We start from the raw sequence: 15,114 nt of genomic DNA, 5'->3' as shown, positions 1-15,114 counted from the left end.
TTCTTACCTTCTACTTGTCCATTTAATATACTTTGCCCTTTCTGATCCACAGCTCCAGATAAATGAGGAACATATTTGTTTGGACTCTCAGACATACTCTGTTAAAATTAGCATCAATAATGAGTTGTGTAAAGATTTCCTAATCCTTTTCTAAGAAAATATCTGAATTTCCGATTTTAATAACAATCAGACTTAAAAATAAGAAAAACATATTGAAAACCAAAACATTTAAATAGAAAACCTCATATATGCTCTCTTGATTAAGTGTACCTTTTAATCTTCATTTGGCTATTGACTCTGTACACTGAACATGGAAGGCCAGAATACTTTCATAGACAGAAGACTGACTTATATGCACGTTTCAAAAAGGAACTAACAAAACACCTTACTTTGCATTCCCGATCAAAATAAAAGGACATTTAAAATAAGTATTTAAATAAATTCTTTAGGGGCGCCTGGGTGGCTCAGTCGGTTAAGCGTCTGACTTCAGCTCAGGTCATGATCTCACAATGCGTGGGCTCGAGCCCCACGTCAGGCTCTGTGCTGACAGCTCAGAGCCTGGAGCCTGCTTTGGATTCTGTGTCTCCCTCTCTCTCTGCCCTTCCTCCACTCACGTGTTCTCTCTGTCTTTCAAAAATAAATAAACATTAAAAAAATTTTTTTAAACAAATTCTTTAAAAGTATACTTGCTATAAATTTAAACTGCTTCTAATAGAATGGCAGACATTTGTTTTAGTGTTAATTGATATCTCATATGATAAGAAACTTTGGAGTATATCATGTTGAGTATAAACAAAACACTGTTGTAGCTGCTGCTTCATTTAGGTAAACAAAGGCTTGAAATTTTTATTGATGAAAGAAGGGTTGGATCGAATGGCAAAGTAGTAAGAAAAACTTTTCTTCAAATTATGGTTAACTAATAGTAAAAAAATTTTAGATATGGGTATGAAACTCTTCAAAAAGTGTTGTAAGCTTTTAAAAGGCAAATATAAGAACATTTATTTACTAATCACCTAAAATGTGCCAAGCACTTATCTCAGTATGCACATTTTCTTTTCTACACACAACAATGATTATGATGATGGAGTGGGTCTTCCTACTTCTTGGTCACTCTAAGACATTGGAGTAAAATGATGATCCGTGGTTCTCTCTGTCCAGAATGTCCCTCGCCAAGATCTTCACATGACTGGTCCTTCTCATCTTTCACTTGGCAGCTTTTGCCACACTCAGATCTTTTCTGACTACCAAAATTCCTACTCCCACTCTCATCCTCATCCTCACTACAAACTCCCCCAATATTCTCTAACCTAACATTCTCCATTTTCTTTCTAGGAAGCATTTATACTGACTTATAACGGATTGCTGTTTACTTACTTTTCTGCTCCGACCACCACAACCTAACCCCTCAACTTGTACACTCAGTATCTAACTGCTTGGTACGCAGTCAGTATATAAGGACAAATTTATTAAGGTCAAAACATTTGCAATAATCTCATTGAGAAGATCTCAAAAGTACCAAATCACTATACTGTTGACCCTTGAACAAACCAAGGGTTAAGGGCTCTGATGGCCATGCACTCGAAAATCCACAAATATCAAAAACGTAGCTACTAATCTACTGAATTTCCTACTTTAAAAGCAATTAGACGAGGCACCTGGGTGGCTCAGTCAGTTGAGTGTCCAACTTCGGCTCAGATCATGATCTCACGGTTCGTGAGTTCAAGCCCCGTGTCGGGCTCTGTGCTGACAGCTCAGAGCCTGGATCCTGCTTCCGATTCTGTGTCTCCCTCTCTCTCTGCCCCTCCCCCACTCACAATGTGTCTCTCTCTGTCACTCAAAAATGAATAAACGTTAAAAACTTTTTAAAAATAATTAAAAGCAAAAGCAATTAGACTTAAAAATCAAAAAGTATATATTAAAAACCAGAATATTACAGCAGAAGCCCTCTAATCTACCTGTTAATCCTCATTCGGCCATTAACTCTGTAAATTGAGCATGGGAGGTCAGAGTTACTATAATGAAATGCTGACCTTACCAGTAATATAAACAGTCGATTAACACATGTTTTCTATGTTATATGTATTAAATACTGTATTCTTACACTATAAACCAAAGAAAAGGTTATTAAGAAAATCGTAAGGAAGCGATGCTGGCTGGTGCTGTCGGTTAAGGGTCAGGCTCTTGACTTTGGCTCAGGTCATGATCTTACAGGTCGTGGGTTCAAGCCCAATGTAAGGCTCTGTGCTGGCAGTGTGGAGCCTGCTTAAGATTCTCTATCCCTCTTCCTCTACTCGCATGCTCTGTCCTCTGTCTCTCAAAATGAATAATAAAAAAAAGAAAAAGAAAATCATAAGGAAGAGAAAATACATTTACAGGATGGTACTGTATTTATAGAAAAAAAATCTGTATGTAAGTGGACTCCCACAGTTCAAGCCCATCTTGTTCAAGGGTCAACTGTATACACATATGATGTCTCTACTAATAGATTACTGAAACTTAACATAGCCCAAATTAGAAAATCAAAAACCCATTCTAACTTTCCCATTCTCTTCTGGACACTACTGCCATTTTATTGGCCTTCAGACATCTTCACATAAAAAAAGTATTCTTGGAGAGCCTGGGTGGCTTTGTCAATTAGGCGCCCAACTTTGGCTCAGGTCATGATCTCACAGTTCATGAGTTCAAGTCTTGCACTGGGCTCCCTGTTCTCAGTGCAGAGCCTGCATCGGATCTTCTTTCCCCTCACCCCCCCTCTCAAAAATAAACAAAGATTCAAAAAAAAAAAAGTATCCTCAATATTTAGTAAGTCACTAAATACCACTGTGATCATTTTGTCTTCTATTTCTATAGCCCCCTTTATAGTTTTCAAAGCGTTACCAAATCTGTTCATTACACAAAACCAAGAGGCGAGTATTAGTACCATCTTTAGGAACGAGGTCATTGACATTCAAACAAGTTAAACAAGTTTTTCCAAGATCCCACAGCTAGGAAGTGATGGAACCAAGATGACAGCATGTCTTTTGACTTCAAATACAGTGCTTGCAGCATTATGTAGCAGCTGCCTGTGTCTAAGAGATCAGGCCCTTTTTACCTCTATCCTTAGTTATCACCTTAGAATAGGTCATCATTACTTTACTTATATTACTATACGTGTGCCACGATGTTATTTTAACTATCCAAAAAGGGTTTTATTATTAAAGCACCACCAAACCAAACTGTGGTTATCATAATCCCAACGCTCCTTGTAGATCTACTTGGCAATCAAATACAATATTTTCAAGTCCCAGGCATTATCTTTTGAAGGTTCAAGTTGTAAAACACCATAATCCAAACTCTTTCTGGATGTCATTAGGAGTTTGACACATCCATATACACCACAGAATCATACAGTTGGCCATAGGTTGAGTATTTCTTTAGTAAGTCTTTAGTTTAGATAACTTAACTTCAAAACCCAAACTAATTCCCTCTAAGCCTTAGTTTTCTGTACTAATACTAAGCAACTTTCATTAAGTTTGCAAGAGAACTGTATTATTCTGTATTGTCATAATTAACACAATTATTTTATCAATTATAGGTAAAAATATAAGGAAATGGTTTCTATGGGCAAATGCAGAGATGAGAGAATAAAGTCAAAGCATCTCTTTGATGTTTTAACATCACTCAATGCTTATATTTAAAAATCATAAGAAGACAGTACCTCAGGATCAGAAGGTGATTCTACATCTTCCTCTTCTCCTAATCCTAATGCTGACATCATATCTATAAAATACAGATAAATTAATGAAAACGTGTGTTACTATGAATTTTAAACACATAGTCTATCTCCATTCATGAATATTTCAATAAAATAAAAGCAATAGCAGAAAGCATGTTCAGGGAGTTGAAGATTTTCAGGAAGAAAAAGGTGGTAGTACTTGGGATACTTATAAAGAAAGCAACAGACACATAAAGATAGCAACAGAAAAATAACAAAAAATGAATAATATATTTGGATCTACATACTTTCAGATTTTTTCATACTAGCATCTAACCATAGAAAAACAACTCACAGAGATTCACTAGCTTACCACTTCTGTAATTTTTATGCACTCCACCAGAAGTCAAACTGTCATTAACTGTTTGCTCTGGTGGCACATTTTCAATAATACCAATACCATCTTCCTTTGCTTCCACTGCTGACTTTGCTGTTCCTTCCTATAAAAACAACACAAAACAAAAACCCAGCTTCAGAAAAACATCACATTAATTCATTTGGTCACGCACTCACCCACTCAGAAAGACAAACACATACTGTATCTGTCAAGTCATAGGCACTATCCGGGGAGGAGCTGGAAATATAAATAAAAGACAGAGTCTGTTCTATAGGCTAGTAGTGGTAGAGATGCATGAAAACAGGTAAGGACAGAAAAATATCCACTAGTTCTACGAGTGAAGTGAATAACGCACAGTGAACGCACAAAGGAGAAAACACATTTGGGAAGCTCAGCAAACTCTGGGAAGATAAGGCTGTATCTTAAAAGGCAGACAAGTGCACAGGGAGGGTGTGAAGGGCATTCTAGAATGAGCAAAAGGATCAAGTATGAAATAATATAGTAAGTGACAACACCTATGGAATATGGCAAAACCGGAACAGAGTTATTGGGAAGGGGATAGATAGATATTACTGGAACATCAGGACGAAACCAAAAAATAAAAAGAGCAAGTGTTATGCTAGAACATGAGTTTCCTCCTACAGGTAATGGGGATCCATTAAATAAGCAGAGGAATTACATCGTCACAAATATATTTTAGAAAAGTCACTCTGACAGCAATGTAGGATGAACATAAAGGAAGCAAAACCAGAAGAGTATTGCAAAATTATAGGTGAGAGAGTGAATTATAGGAATAACATGAAAAATGGTAAGCAGGTACAAAATATCAAATGTGGTGAGTGACTGGATGCGGTCGTTTCAGGGAAGTTCGGAGTCCAGGACTTTTCCTGTTTCAGGGCTGCTATTTATTAGGCTAGGGAAAACAAATGACAGAGCAGATTACAAAGAGTCAGGAAAGAGGAAAGGGGAAGGGTCAGAAACAATGTCTTTAAACTAGGACATATTAAATTTGAAGTACCCAGGGGCCTTCCGAAGAAAATTTTAGGGCCGCTTGAATGCCTCAGTCAGTTAACACCTGACTCTTGATTTTAGCTCAGGTCATGATCTCGCAGTTCATGGGTTCAAGCCCCCCATCTGGTTCTGCACTGACAGTGCAGGGCCTGCTTGGGATTATCTCTCTCTCCCTGTCTCTCTGCTACTCCCCACTTGTGCTCTCTCTCTCTCTCTCCAAATAATAAATGAATAAACTTAAAAAAAAAAAAAGACAAAATTCAGATCAATAAATTTCGAGGAAGAAAAGCCCATAATAAATATCTATAAAACATATTAAACTGATATAATAATGCAAACCTACACAGAACTCTGCAATTGTGAAAAGGAAAATAAAAGGAGGAGGGAGGAGTTAAGATGGCAGAGGAAGGGGATCAGAATTTCCCTTGTCCCTCAAACACAGCAGTATTGAGGTCAGAGCACTTGGAATACCAGGAATACAGGCTGCACAGTGACAGAAAAATCTCCACAGGTGCAAAGAGACAGCTTGGTGGGACAGAAGTGTGTGTATGCGAAATAGGAGAAATAAAATGGGCAACACAGGCATGGAGTGGGGGAAGCCCTTCGGTGGAAAAACGAACGGAAGAGAAGGAGAGGCTGTGGGAAGTGTGGGATTGTATTTGGATAAGAGAAAACCTCTCCGGACCACGGACCAAGGAGAGGTCCAGAGAGTCAATTTCTACTTTGCAAAACTGCCTTAGAAGCTAAAAATCAGAATTTTCAAGGTTGCCAGACTTTCTCTAGACCAGAGCTGCCACCTCCCACGCCTGGAGGGGAGGGAGCCACCCCTAGGCTTGGTAGCAATCTCAGGGCTACACTGGTAGAGAACAGTCCCCTCCCTTGAGTACAGTGGAAAGAGGGTATATTACCCCCCAACCAAGGGAAAAAGACCCTGCAGGCACAAGCCAGAGGCCCTTTGTCCCCTGGACAGACTGGCGTTACCCCAGAACCAGGTCTGGGGGAACAGGGATCCTCTAAGGTTTTGAATCCCAGCGGAGTGCTCAGGAAGCATAGGAGACTGTGGAGCAAGGCAAGCCGGCCCCCCCAGGCTATTCTGTGAGGACAGCCTAAAGAGTGAGGTTTGAGGCACCTCGTGTGGGGAGGAGAGATTAGAGTGTCGCCATTTTTCTCCCCACCAACATGGTGGGGTTTCAGGGAACGGACACGAGCCCCAATGGAGGCAGACCCATTACACCAAACCCCGCCCCTCTGGGCCTGGTAACTGCTTCTCGAAGGTAGTGAGACTGACACTGACGGAACCAAACAGCCCCTCCTCCAGACCAGCACAGCCTCTAGTCCCGGGCACTAGTAGACAACTGTCCTGTGGTTGTGTATGTTAGTTTGTTTTTTTTTTACTTTAATTACTTTTTTTTCTTTTCTTTCTTTTTATTTAATATTTATTTCCTTATTTTGAGAGGAGAGTGAGTGAACAAGCAGGAGAGGTGCCGAGAAAGGGAGAGAGAGAGAATTCCAAGCAGGATCCATGCTGTCAGTGCAGAGCCTGATGCGAGGCTCGAACCCGCAAACAGTGAGATCATGACCTGAGCCAAAATCAAGAGTCGGACATGTAACCACATGAGCCACCCAAGCACCCCTCTTTTCTTTTGGTTTCTTTCCTTCTCTTTTCCCTTTTCTTTCTCCTCTACTCTTTCCTCTCCTCCCTTTGGAATCAGCCTCATAGTCTCTGATTTGACTTCAAGTCAAATCTTACTATATATATTTTTCCTTTTTTCCTGTTTTGGTTATTTGTTTGTTTAAAAGCGGGCATTTTACTCTATTCCTTTCACACCTTTTCTGTATCTCCTTCTTTATTTTCTTCTCTCTCTTTCTGGATTAAGCCCTATAGTTTCTTTGATTCTCTGCCTGGTCTTTTTTGCCACCCCTGTCATACCTCTCTTTGTTTGGGATAAGGTTTCTTCAACACCCCCTTCTCCTTTTTTCCAGGGTTACTTCAACAAACAAATCAAAACACACCAGGTGGAAGGTCCAAACCACTACTCCAAGTAGGGAGAAAAGCAGGCAAAGACACAACAAAAGAGTGCACACAACACACTCCAAAAACACTTCTTCAAGTGCCAGGCCCTGGACAGTGCATGACCATTTTTTAATATAGTAGTACTTGCAGGTGCGGGACACATAACAAGTTATTAAAACACATAAAGGACAGGGGCGCCTGGGTGGCGCAGTCGGTTAAGCATCCGACTTCAGCCAGGTCACGATCTCGTAGTCCGTGAGTTCGAGCCCCGCGTCAGGCTCTGGGCTGATGGCTCAGAGCCTGGAGCCTGTTTCCGATTCTGTGTCTCCCTCTCTCTCTGCCCCTCCCCCGTTCATGCTCTGTCTCTCTCTGTCCCAAAAATAAATAAACGTTGAAAAAAAAAAATTTTTTTTTTAAATAAAAAATAAAAAATAAAAAAAAAAAACACATAAAGGACAGGAAACTAGCCAAAATGACAAAACAGAAGAATTCTCCTCAAAAAAATTCCAGGAAGAAAGGAGAGCCAGAGAATAGCTCAAAAGAAATATAAACAATATATCTGATCAAGTATTTGGAATAACAGCCATAAGACTAATAGCTGGGCTTGAAAAAAAGCACAGAAGACAGCAGAGAATCTACTGCTTCAGAGATCAAGGACCTAAAGAATAGTCACGATGAATTAAGAAAGCTGTAAACAAGGGGCACCTGGGTGGCTCAGTCGGTTGAGCATCCGACTTTGGCTCAGGTCATGATCCCACTGTTGGTGAGTTCAAGCCCCGCATTGGGCTCTGTGCTGACAGCTCAGAGCCTGGAGCCTGCTTCGGATTCTGTGTCTCCCTCTCTCTGCTCCTCCCCTGCTCATGTTTTGTCTCTCTCTCTCCTTCAAAAATAAATAAAAACATTTAAAAAAATTAACAAAATAAAAATTAAAAAAAGAAATGCTGTAAACAAGATACAAAATAAACTAGATGCAGTGACAGCAAGGATGGGAGAAGCAGAAGAGAGAATAGGTGAAATAGAAGATACAATTATGGACAAAGATGAAGCAGAGAAGGGAAAGAAAGGAAATTACTAGACCATGAGGCAGGTATTAGAGACCTAAGTGATTCAGTGAGATGAAATAATATCCACATCATAGGAGTCCCAGAAGAAGAAGAGTGAGAGAAAGGGGCAGAAGGTTTATTTGAACAAGTTATAGCTGAGAACTTCCCCCATCTGGGGAAGGAAACAGGCATCCAAGTCCTGGCGGCACAGAGAATTCCCTTCAAAATCAACAAAACTAGGTCAACACCATGACATGTCATAGCGAAACTCGAAAAATGCAAAGATAAAGAGAGAATTCTGAAAGCAGCTAGGGACCAACGGATCTTAATCTACAAGGGAAGACACATAAGGGTAGCAGCAGACCTGTCCAGTGAAACTTGGCAGGGCAGAAGGGAGGGGTAGGAAACAGTCAATACGCTGAATGGGAACATATGCAGCTAAGAATCCTTTCCCCAGCAAGGCTGTCATTTAGAATAGAAAGAGAGAGAAAGGCTTTCCCAGACAGACAAAACCTAATGGGGCTCATGACCACTAAACCAGCCCTGCAGGAGATCCTAAGGGGGACTCTGTGAGTGGAAAGCAGCACAGACTACAAAGGACCAGAGTCCTCACCACAAGCATGAAACCTACAGATAACACAATGACACTAAATCCATATCTTCCATATCTTAAAATAATCACTCTAAATATAAATGGACTAAATGCCCCAATCAAAAGACACAGGGTACCAGAAAGGATAAAAAAAAACCCCAAGATCCATCTATATACAGTCTACAAGAGACAGATTTTAGACCTGAGGACACCTGCAGATTGAAAGTGAAGCTTTGGGGGGCAGCTGGGTGGCACAGTCGGTTAAGCGTTTGACTTTGGCCCAGGTCATGATCTCACAGTTCATGAGTTCGAGCCCCGCATCAGGCTCTGTGCTGACAGCTTGGAGCCTGGAGCCTGGAGCCTGCTTTGGATTCTGTGTCTCTCTCTCTCTCTCTCTCTCTCTCTCTCTCTCTCTCTCTGTCCCTCCCCAGCTCATGCTTGCACTCTGTCTCTGTCAAAAATAAATAAACTTAAAAAAAAAAATTTTTTTTTTAAAGAAAAGACAGTGAAGCTTTGGAGAACCACCTATCATGCTACTAGAAGTCAAAAGAAAGATGGAGTAGCCATACTTACATCAGACAAACTTGATTTTAAAGCAAAAACTGTATGAACAGATTCAGAAGGGCATTATATCTATTGTTGAGATATTCGAATAAGTAAAAATCATCTTCTCGAAAGAATTTTGTATACTCTTGTGGCAACCTTTCCTGCCTTATGATTCTATCATGACAAAGAGTTCACATTAGACAAAAATTTATACATTTTGAGTTCATTCATTTGGTATGTGTGTATGTGTCTATTCTATGCAGATACTATTAAAAAAAGAGTGGCACCTGGGTGGCTCAGCTGGTTAAGCGTCCAACTTGATTTTGGCTCAGGTTATTCAAGCTCTGTGTCAGGCTCGACACTGGCAGCACAAAGCCTGCTTAGGATTCTCTGTCTGTCTCTGTCTCTCTCTCTCTCTCTCTCTCTCTCTCTGCCTCTCTCTCTCTCTCTCTCTCAAATAAACATTTGAAAATTTAAAATTAAAAAAGGTAAATCAGAATGCAGAAAACATGTTTTATATTTTTTTCTTTAAGAGTTTGCAGCTTAAGTGGCACCTGGGTAGCTCAGGCAGTTCAGCATCTTGATTTGGGCTCAGGTCGACATCTCGCAGTTTGTGAGTCTGAGTTATGTGTCGAGCTCTGTGCTGACAATGAAGAGCCTGTTTGGGATTCTGTCTCTCCCCTCTCTCCCTGCCCCTACCCTGCTTGCTGTCTCTCTCAAAATAAATAAATAAGCTAAAAAACAAATTCAGTGTTGCAGCTTCAAATTTAGTTTTTCATTTCATGGATAAAGAACCTTATTTACATAACCAGAAATTTTATTTAATGAAAAGAATAAACGTTTATTTCCTCTCTTTCTACTCAAAAAGACCTAAAATATACCAAGATTATACCACACAGTAAGTTAAGTTAGAAACCCCAAGAAAGACAATAGCCAAAAACTGAAAATTCGCAATAAATCTGGTATGGCCTAAAACAGATTTCACTTTGCATTCCTTAGAAACACAGGTTTTGCTAAACTAAATATAGGATATCACCTTTATTAAACTTAACTGTAAGGGCAAAAATTTCTTCCAGTTCCTCACAAACGTCAGCTATAAGTCATTCAGAAGAGTCTAAGCATTTTTTTTTATTACCTGGCTTTTTTTTTTTCTTAATTTGCACTTAAAATAATTTCTCCCATGCTTTATAATTTAAAGAGTATCTGCTCCCCCTTAATCCCACCATTGCTGGTGTGTTTTTATAATACTTTCTCTCAATTCTTCATACTTTAAATTCATCTCACACCTCTGAAATGAATTCTTCCCCTTCATCTCCCTCCTCATCTTCATATGCATCTAGCTGTTCTTTCCAGCTGCCTTCTACTTCTTTGCTTCCATAAAGGCATACCAGAGAATTGTTTACTCCCACCAACCTTTATAAATCTCAATCCTGTACCTTCCTCTCTGTTGTCATTACACTGTTTTCTATTATGATCTTGAGGACTTCCATTTCTTCCTAAGATCCTTTTCATCATTACAAGGAGCAAGAGGATGGTATGGGGCGGGGGGTGGGGGGAAGAATAAAACAAAACAACTCACCTTTGGAAGACCAAGGACAGCCAACGTCTTGAGAGAAGGTTTTAGAAGAGATTTAGCTGATGGAAAAATAGGAAGAGAATCGCCATAATCTCTGGTTGGTGGTTTGGAAAGAGTTTCACCCACATCTTCATTTTCAGAATCAGGATTATTGTCCTCAGATAAGGTTCCACCTTCTGCTTTCACAGAGCCACGTTTTGCTCTCACTTAGTAGAAAACAAAAGAGGACATGAAAATATCTGTGACTTCAAATTAGTGAATAACACAAGAATGGACAAGAATTAGTGAATAATACAAGTCTTCCAATAGCTTACTGTTTTTCATGAATTGCCCAGAAGAATGCAGTAGCTTTGCTACACTTGGTTTCGGGACATTCTAGAAAAGAATTAATAGCTTTAAGGATTACAAGAATCCAATTCGATAAAATGGTAATATTCACCATTACCAAATGAGCACCATTACACAAGGAACACAGGCTTTGGAATCATTCAAATGTAGATTCAATCTCAGTTATGCCATTTCCTACAACCAGTCGACATTTTCTCATGTGATAAGGATTACGAGAGATCTCATAGGTAGTCTCAAAACGTTACTTTCCTTACCTCTGATTATTATACAAATACTTTCAAAGTAACCTAAAACAAAAACTTATCCCTAGGTAATTAAAAGTAAATTAAAAAACTAACACTAAGAAATTTAAATGTGTTACATTTTGAAATACTTGCATGATTTATATTTCCATGAATTATCTCTTGTAAAAGAAAATATAAAAATTCACTTTTTAGTAGTATCTTATGTAGGTAAGTTGGAATTGCAAACAGTTTAAGTTGCTTCTGTTTGTCAAAACCCTAAAGATAAAAATGACTGTTTAAATTTAGCTCCTTCTGGGGCACCTGGGTGGCTCAGTAAGTAAAGTGACCAACTTTTGATTTCAGCTCAGGTCATGATCTCAACGGTTAGTGGGCTTCAAGCCACACGTCAGGCTCTGTGCTGACAGTGCGGAACCTGCTTGGGATTCTCTCCCTCCCTCTCTTTCTGCACCTCCCTACTAGCACCTGCTCATTCTCTCTCTCTCTCTCTCTCTCTCTCCAAAAACATAAAAACAATACCCCAAAATTTAGTTCAGCTCCTCCCAATAAAGAGAAAAAAAAGAATAATAAACCTTGTGGGGCAATGAGTCACGGATGAAAACCACACACAGACAATAGATGCCATAACCAAATATGTTGACAATGGAGACAGAAAGAGATGTACTAAAAGAACAGACACTAAAGAAATGTTTTCTGCAAAGAAATTTAGGGTAGGGGTAAACCATTAAAAGAAAGCATGGTGGGGGCGGGGGAGACACCTAGGTGGCTGAGTCAGTTAAGCATCCAGCTTCAGCTCAGGTCATGATCTCACGGTTTGTGTGTTTGAGCCCCACAATGAGCTCTGTGTTGACAGCTCCGAGCCTGGAGCCTGCTTTGGATTCTGTGTCTCCCTCTGTCTCTGCCCCTACCCTGCTTGCACTCTGTCTCTCTCTCTCTCTCTCCAAAATAAATAAACTTTAAAGAAATAAAAAATACATAAAAAAGCATGGGGGAGAAGAGGAAAAAAGGAAAAAAAAATAAAATATGAGCAATCAATCAAGAATGAGATTAAGACAAGGAAAAAAAGGAAAAATGTGAGCAAAATAAGGTAAGTGGAAAACACATGTATTTTTCAACAGGTATATAAATACGATTACGAATATGCTATGAACAATAGTCTCTTTTAAACTTTTTAAGTTATATATATATAATATGTATGTAAAACAGAGGCTTTTATTCATAGTATATCCCTAATAATACTGACTTTCATCACTACAGTTATCTGGTTGTAAATACTGTAATAAAGAATTTAATTTTTTCACTATAAAATAAATTGTTCAATTAGTGGTCATCTATCACTTCCTAAAAGCTATAAATTATTACTAGACAAACAAAAAACAGAAAAAGAAAGGTGCCCAACACATAAATGTTCAATATGGAGAAAGAATTTGGAATGAGAATTCTAGGAAGAAATGTATACCTTCAAAGGATGTATCTAATGGGATAAAGATGGGGTTAAAAAAAAAAAAGCTGAGGAATTTTTATCTAAAATTCTAAGCTCACAATTGGAAGATACTAAAAAATATACTGTAACCTTCTTTCTTATGTAACTCCTGATTTCCTCAATATAATTCATTTGAGTTTATAAATATTAAACACTAAAATGGAATATAAATTGAAGCCTTATTTATTAAATTCACATATTTAATTATTATATATTATGCATATTATGTTACTTTTCAAATTCCATTATACAGAATTCCATTTCCCTGCTCATTTATTCAACATTCAAAAATATTAAATTGCTTCTTCCAAGCAAGACTTTATTCTAGGAGCTCCAGGAGATACACAATTATGTTTCCTAACCTCCAGCAGCTTATAATGATTTAGGGGCCTCAAAATGAACATTTAAATAAATATCAAATGTCTGAAACTTTAAATTTTAGAATCTGACACAAGGACTAGGACTAGATATTTTTAAAAGCTGGAATATGAAAGATTTCTGAAATTAGAAATTTTACAACTTGGCTATGAAGAGCCTCTGCTCATAGAGCTACTATTTTAAGCAAAACATGTATTCTTCAGGTAGATGCAGAATTTTAACTTACTCTTCATGGAGTTATTTCAAAAATACAGGGAAACACCTTTGTAAGACAAATGTTGAGAAATAACTTAAACATCTAAATTTCTACATTTTCTAATATTATTTTAGTCTAAATGTAGAACAAAAGATAGAGACAAAGGAAAATCCTGTATCTCACCAAAAAAAAAGTGCCCAGAGGGAGGTGTGGGGGGTAGGAAACCCACAATAGATAATTGGATCCAATAAGATTTCATTTAGGCATGAGTATTATCAGTCAGGTTAGTATCACAGTAAGAATCCTTATCCTTAACCAAATGTCATATTTTCTCCATTATGGGAAAGCTTTTCCCAATATAATTTTACGGTCATTATATATTTTCCAGCCCATTCTTTTATCAGCCTCCACCTCTACTATTTACCAAAGTAAAACAAAACAAAACAAAAAATTCAACATGTCATATTATCTGTAAAGTGGTTTGTTCTTGCTAACTTTCCATTACAAACATAAAATGATGACAAAAAGCCTACTGTTAAATTTTAAGAGTAAATAATGGAGAAAACTAAATTCAGAGCAGGGAAGTGAGTTTCACAAGAGAGTACTTTACCTTGGTACCAAAATCTAAGTCTTCGCTATCTGATGTAGGCCATGAATCATCAATACCAGGTTTGTCAGAAAGCCTTCAGAACAAAAATATACAACAAAAACATGTTCATTTATTTTTAAAAACTGAAGTGAAAGGTCAGCTGTTTATTAAATGATGTTTCTTGATATAATTAAAATTTGGCATGTTTTTTCATTAAGTTTTATTTTAATTCCAGTAATATTAACATTCAGTGTTATATTAGTTTAAGTTGTACAATATAGTGATTCACCAATTCCATACTCACCCCGTGCTCATCATGACAAGGGCACTCCTTCATCCCCATCACCTATTTCACCCCTCCCACCACTCACCTCCTCTCTGGTAACCATCTGTTTGTTCTCTGCAGTTAAGAGCCTGTTTCTTGGTTTGTCTCTCCCTTTTTTTTCTCCCTTTGCTCATTTGTTGTTTTATAAATTCTACATGAGTAAAATCATATGGTATTTGTCTTTCTCTGATTTTGCTTAGCATACTACTCTCAAGCTCCATCCTGATCACTGCAAATGGCAAGATTTCATTGTTTTGTGGTTGAGTAATATTCCATTGTGTGCGTGTGTGTGTATGTATATCTATATATATATATCTATACATATCTATATATGTATATATAGATAGATATACATATATATGTATATGTGGTAACATATAGTTATATAAGATCTATATATATAGATATAAGATATAAGATCTATATAAGATATAAGATCTATATAAGATCTATATATATAGATATAGAAGATCTATAAGGTATAGATATATACCTTATATATATATATATATATATATATATATATATAAGGTGTATATATATGGTATAATATATATTATATATATGATGTATAACTTATATATCTTATAAGTTATATATATAACTTATATATAACCTATATACATATAGGTATACATATACAGATATATATGTATATATCTATACATAGATATGTATAG

At 37.7% G+C, this 15,114-nt stretch overlaps 1 protein-coding gene across 9 annotated transcripts in view; it reads right to left on the bottom strand.

The window, feature by feature from the left end:
- Positions 1-15,114, bottom strand: part of ANKRD26 (ankyrin repeat domain containing 26) — a 113,013-nt gene that overhangs the window by 62,758 nt on the left and 35,141 nt on the right. For all 9 annotated transcript variants that reach the window (XM_047065012.1, XM_047065017.1, XM_047065020.1 and 6 more), the window contains 6 exons: positions 14,131-14,203; positions 11,188-11,248; positions 10,877-11,079; positions 4,068-4,194; positions 3,698-3,759; positions 8-98 (listed from right to left, as the gene is read on the bottom strand). In XM_047065012.1, coding sequence (XP_046920968.1) covers positions 8-98; positions 3,698-3,759; positions 4,068-4,194; positions 10,877-11,079; positions 11,188-11,248; positions 14,131-14,203 — 617 coding nt within the window. The remainder of the gene's footprint in view (positions 1-7; positions 99-3,697; positions 3,760-4,067; positions 4,195-10,876; positions 11,080-11,187; positions 11,249-14,130; positions 14,204-15,114) is intronic.

The sequence above is a fragment of the Lynx rufus genome, unplaced genomic scaffold (genome assembly GCF_022079265.1).
Source record: "Lynx rufus isolate CCGP_SWC_20201006 ecotype Redwood Valley unplaced genomic scaffold, mLynRuf1.p SCAF_7, whole genome shotgun sequence".
In the NCBI taxonomy this organism is placed as follows: domain Eukaryota; kingdom Metazoa; phylum Chordata; class Mammalia; order Carnivora; family Felidae; genus Lynx; species Lynx rufus.
The sequence above is the reverse complement of the archived record's forward strand: the minus strand, read 5'-3'. Positions and strand labels throughout refer to the sequence as shown.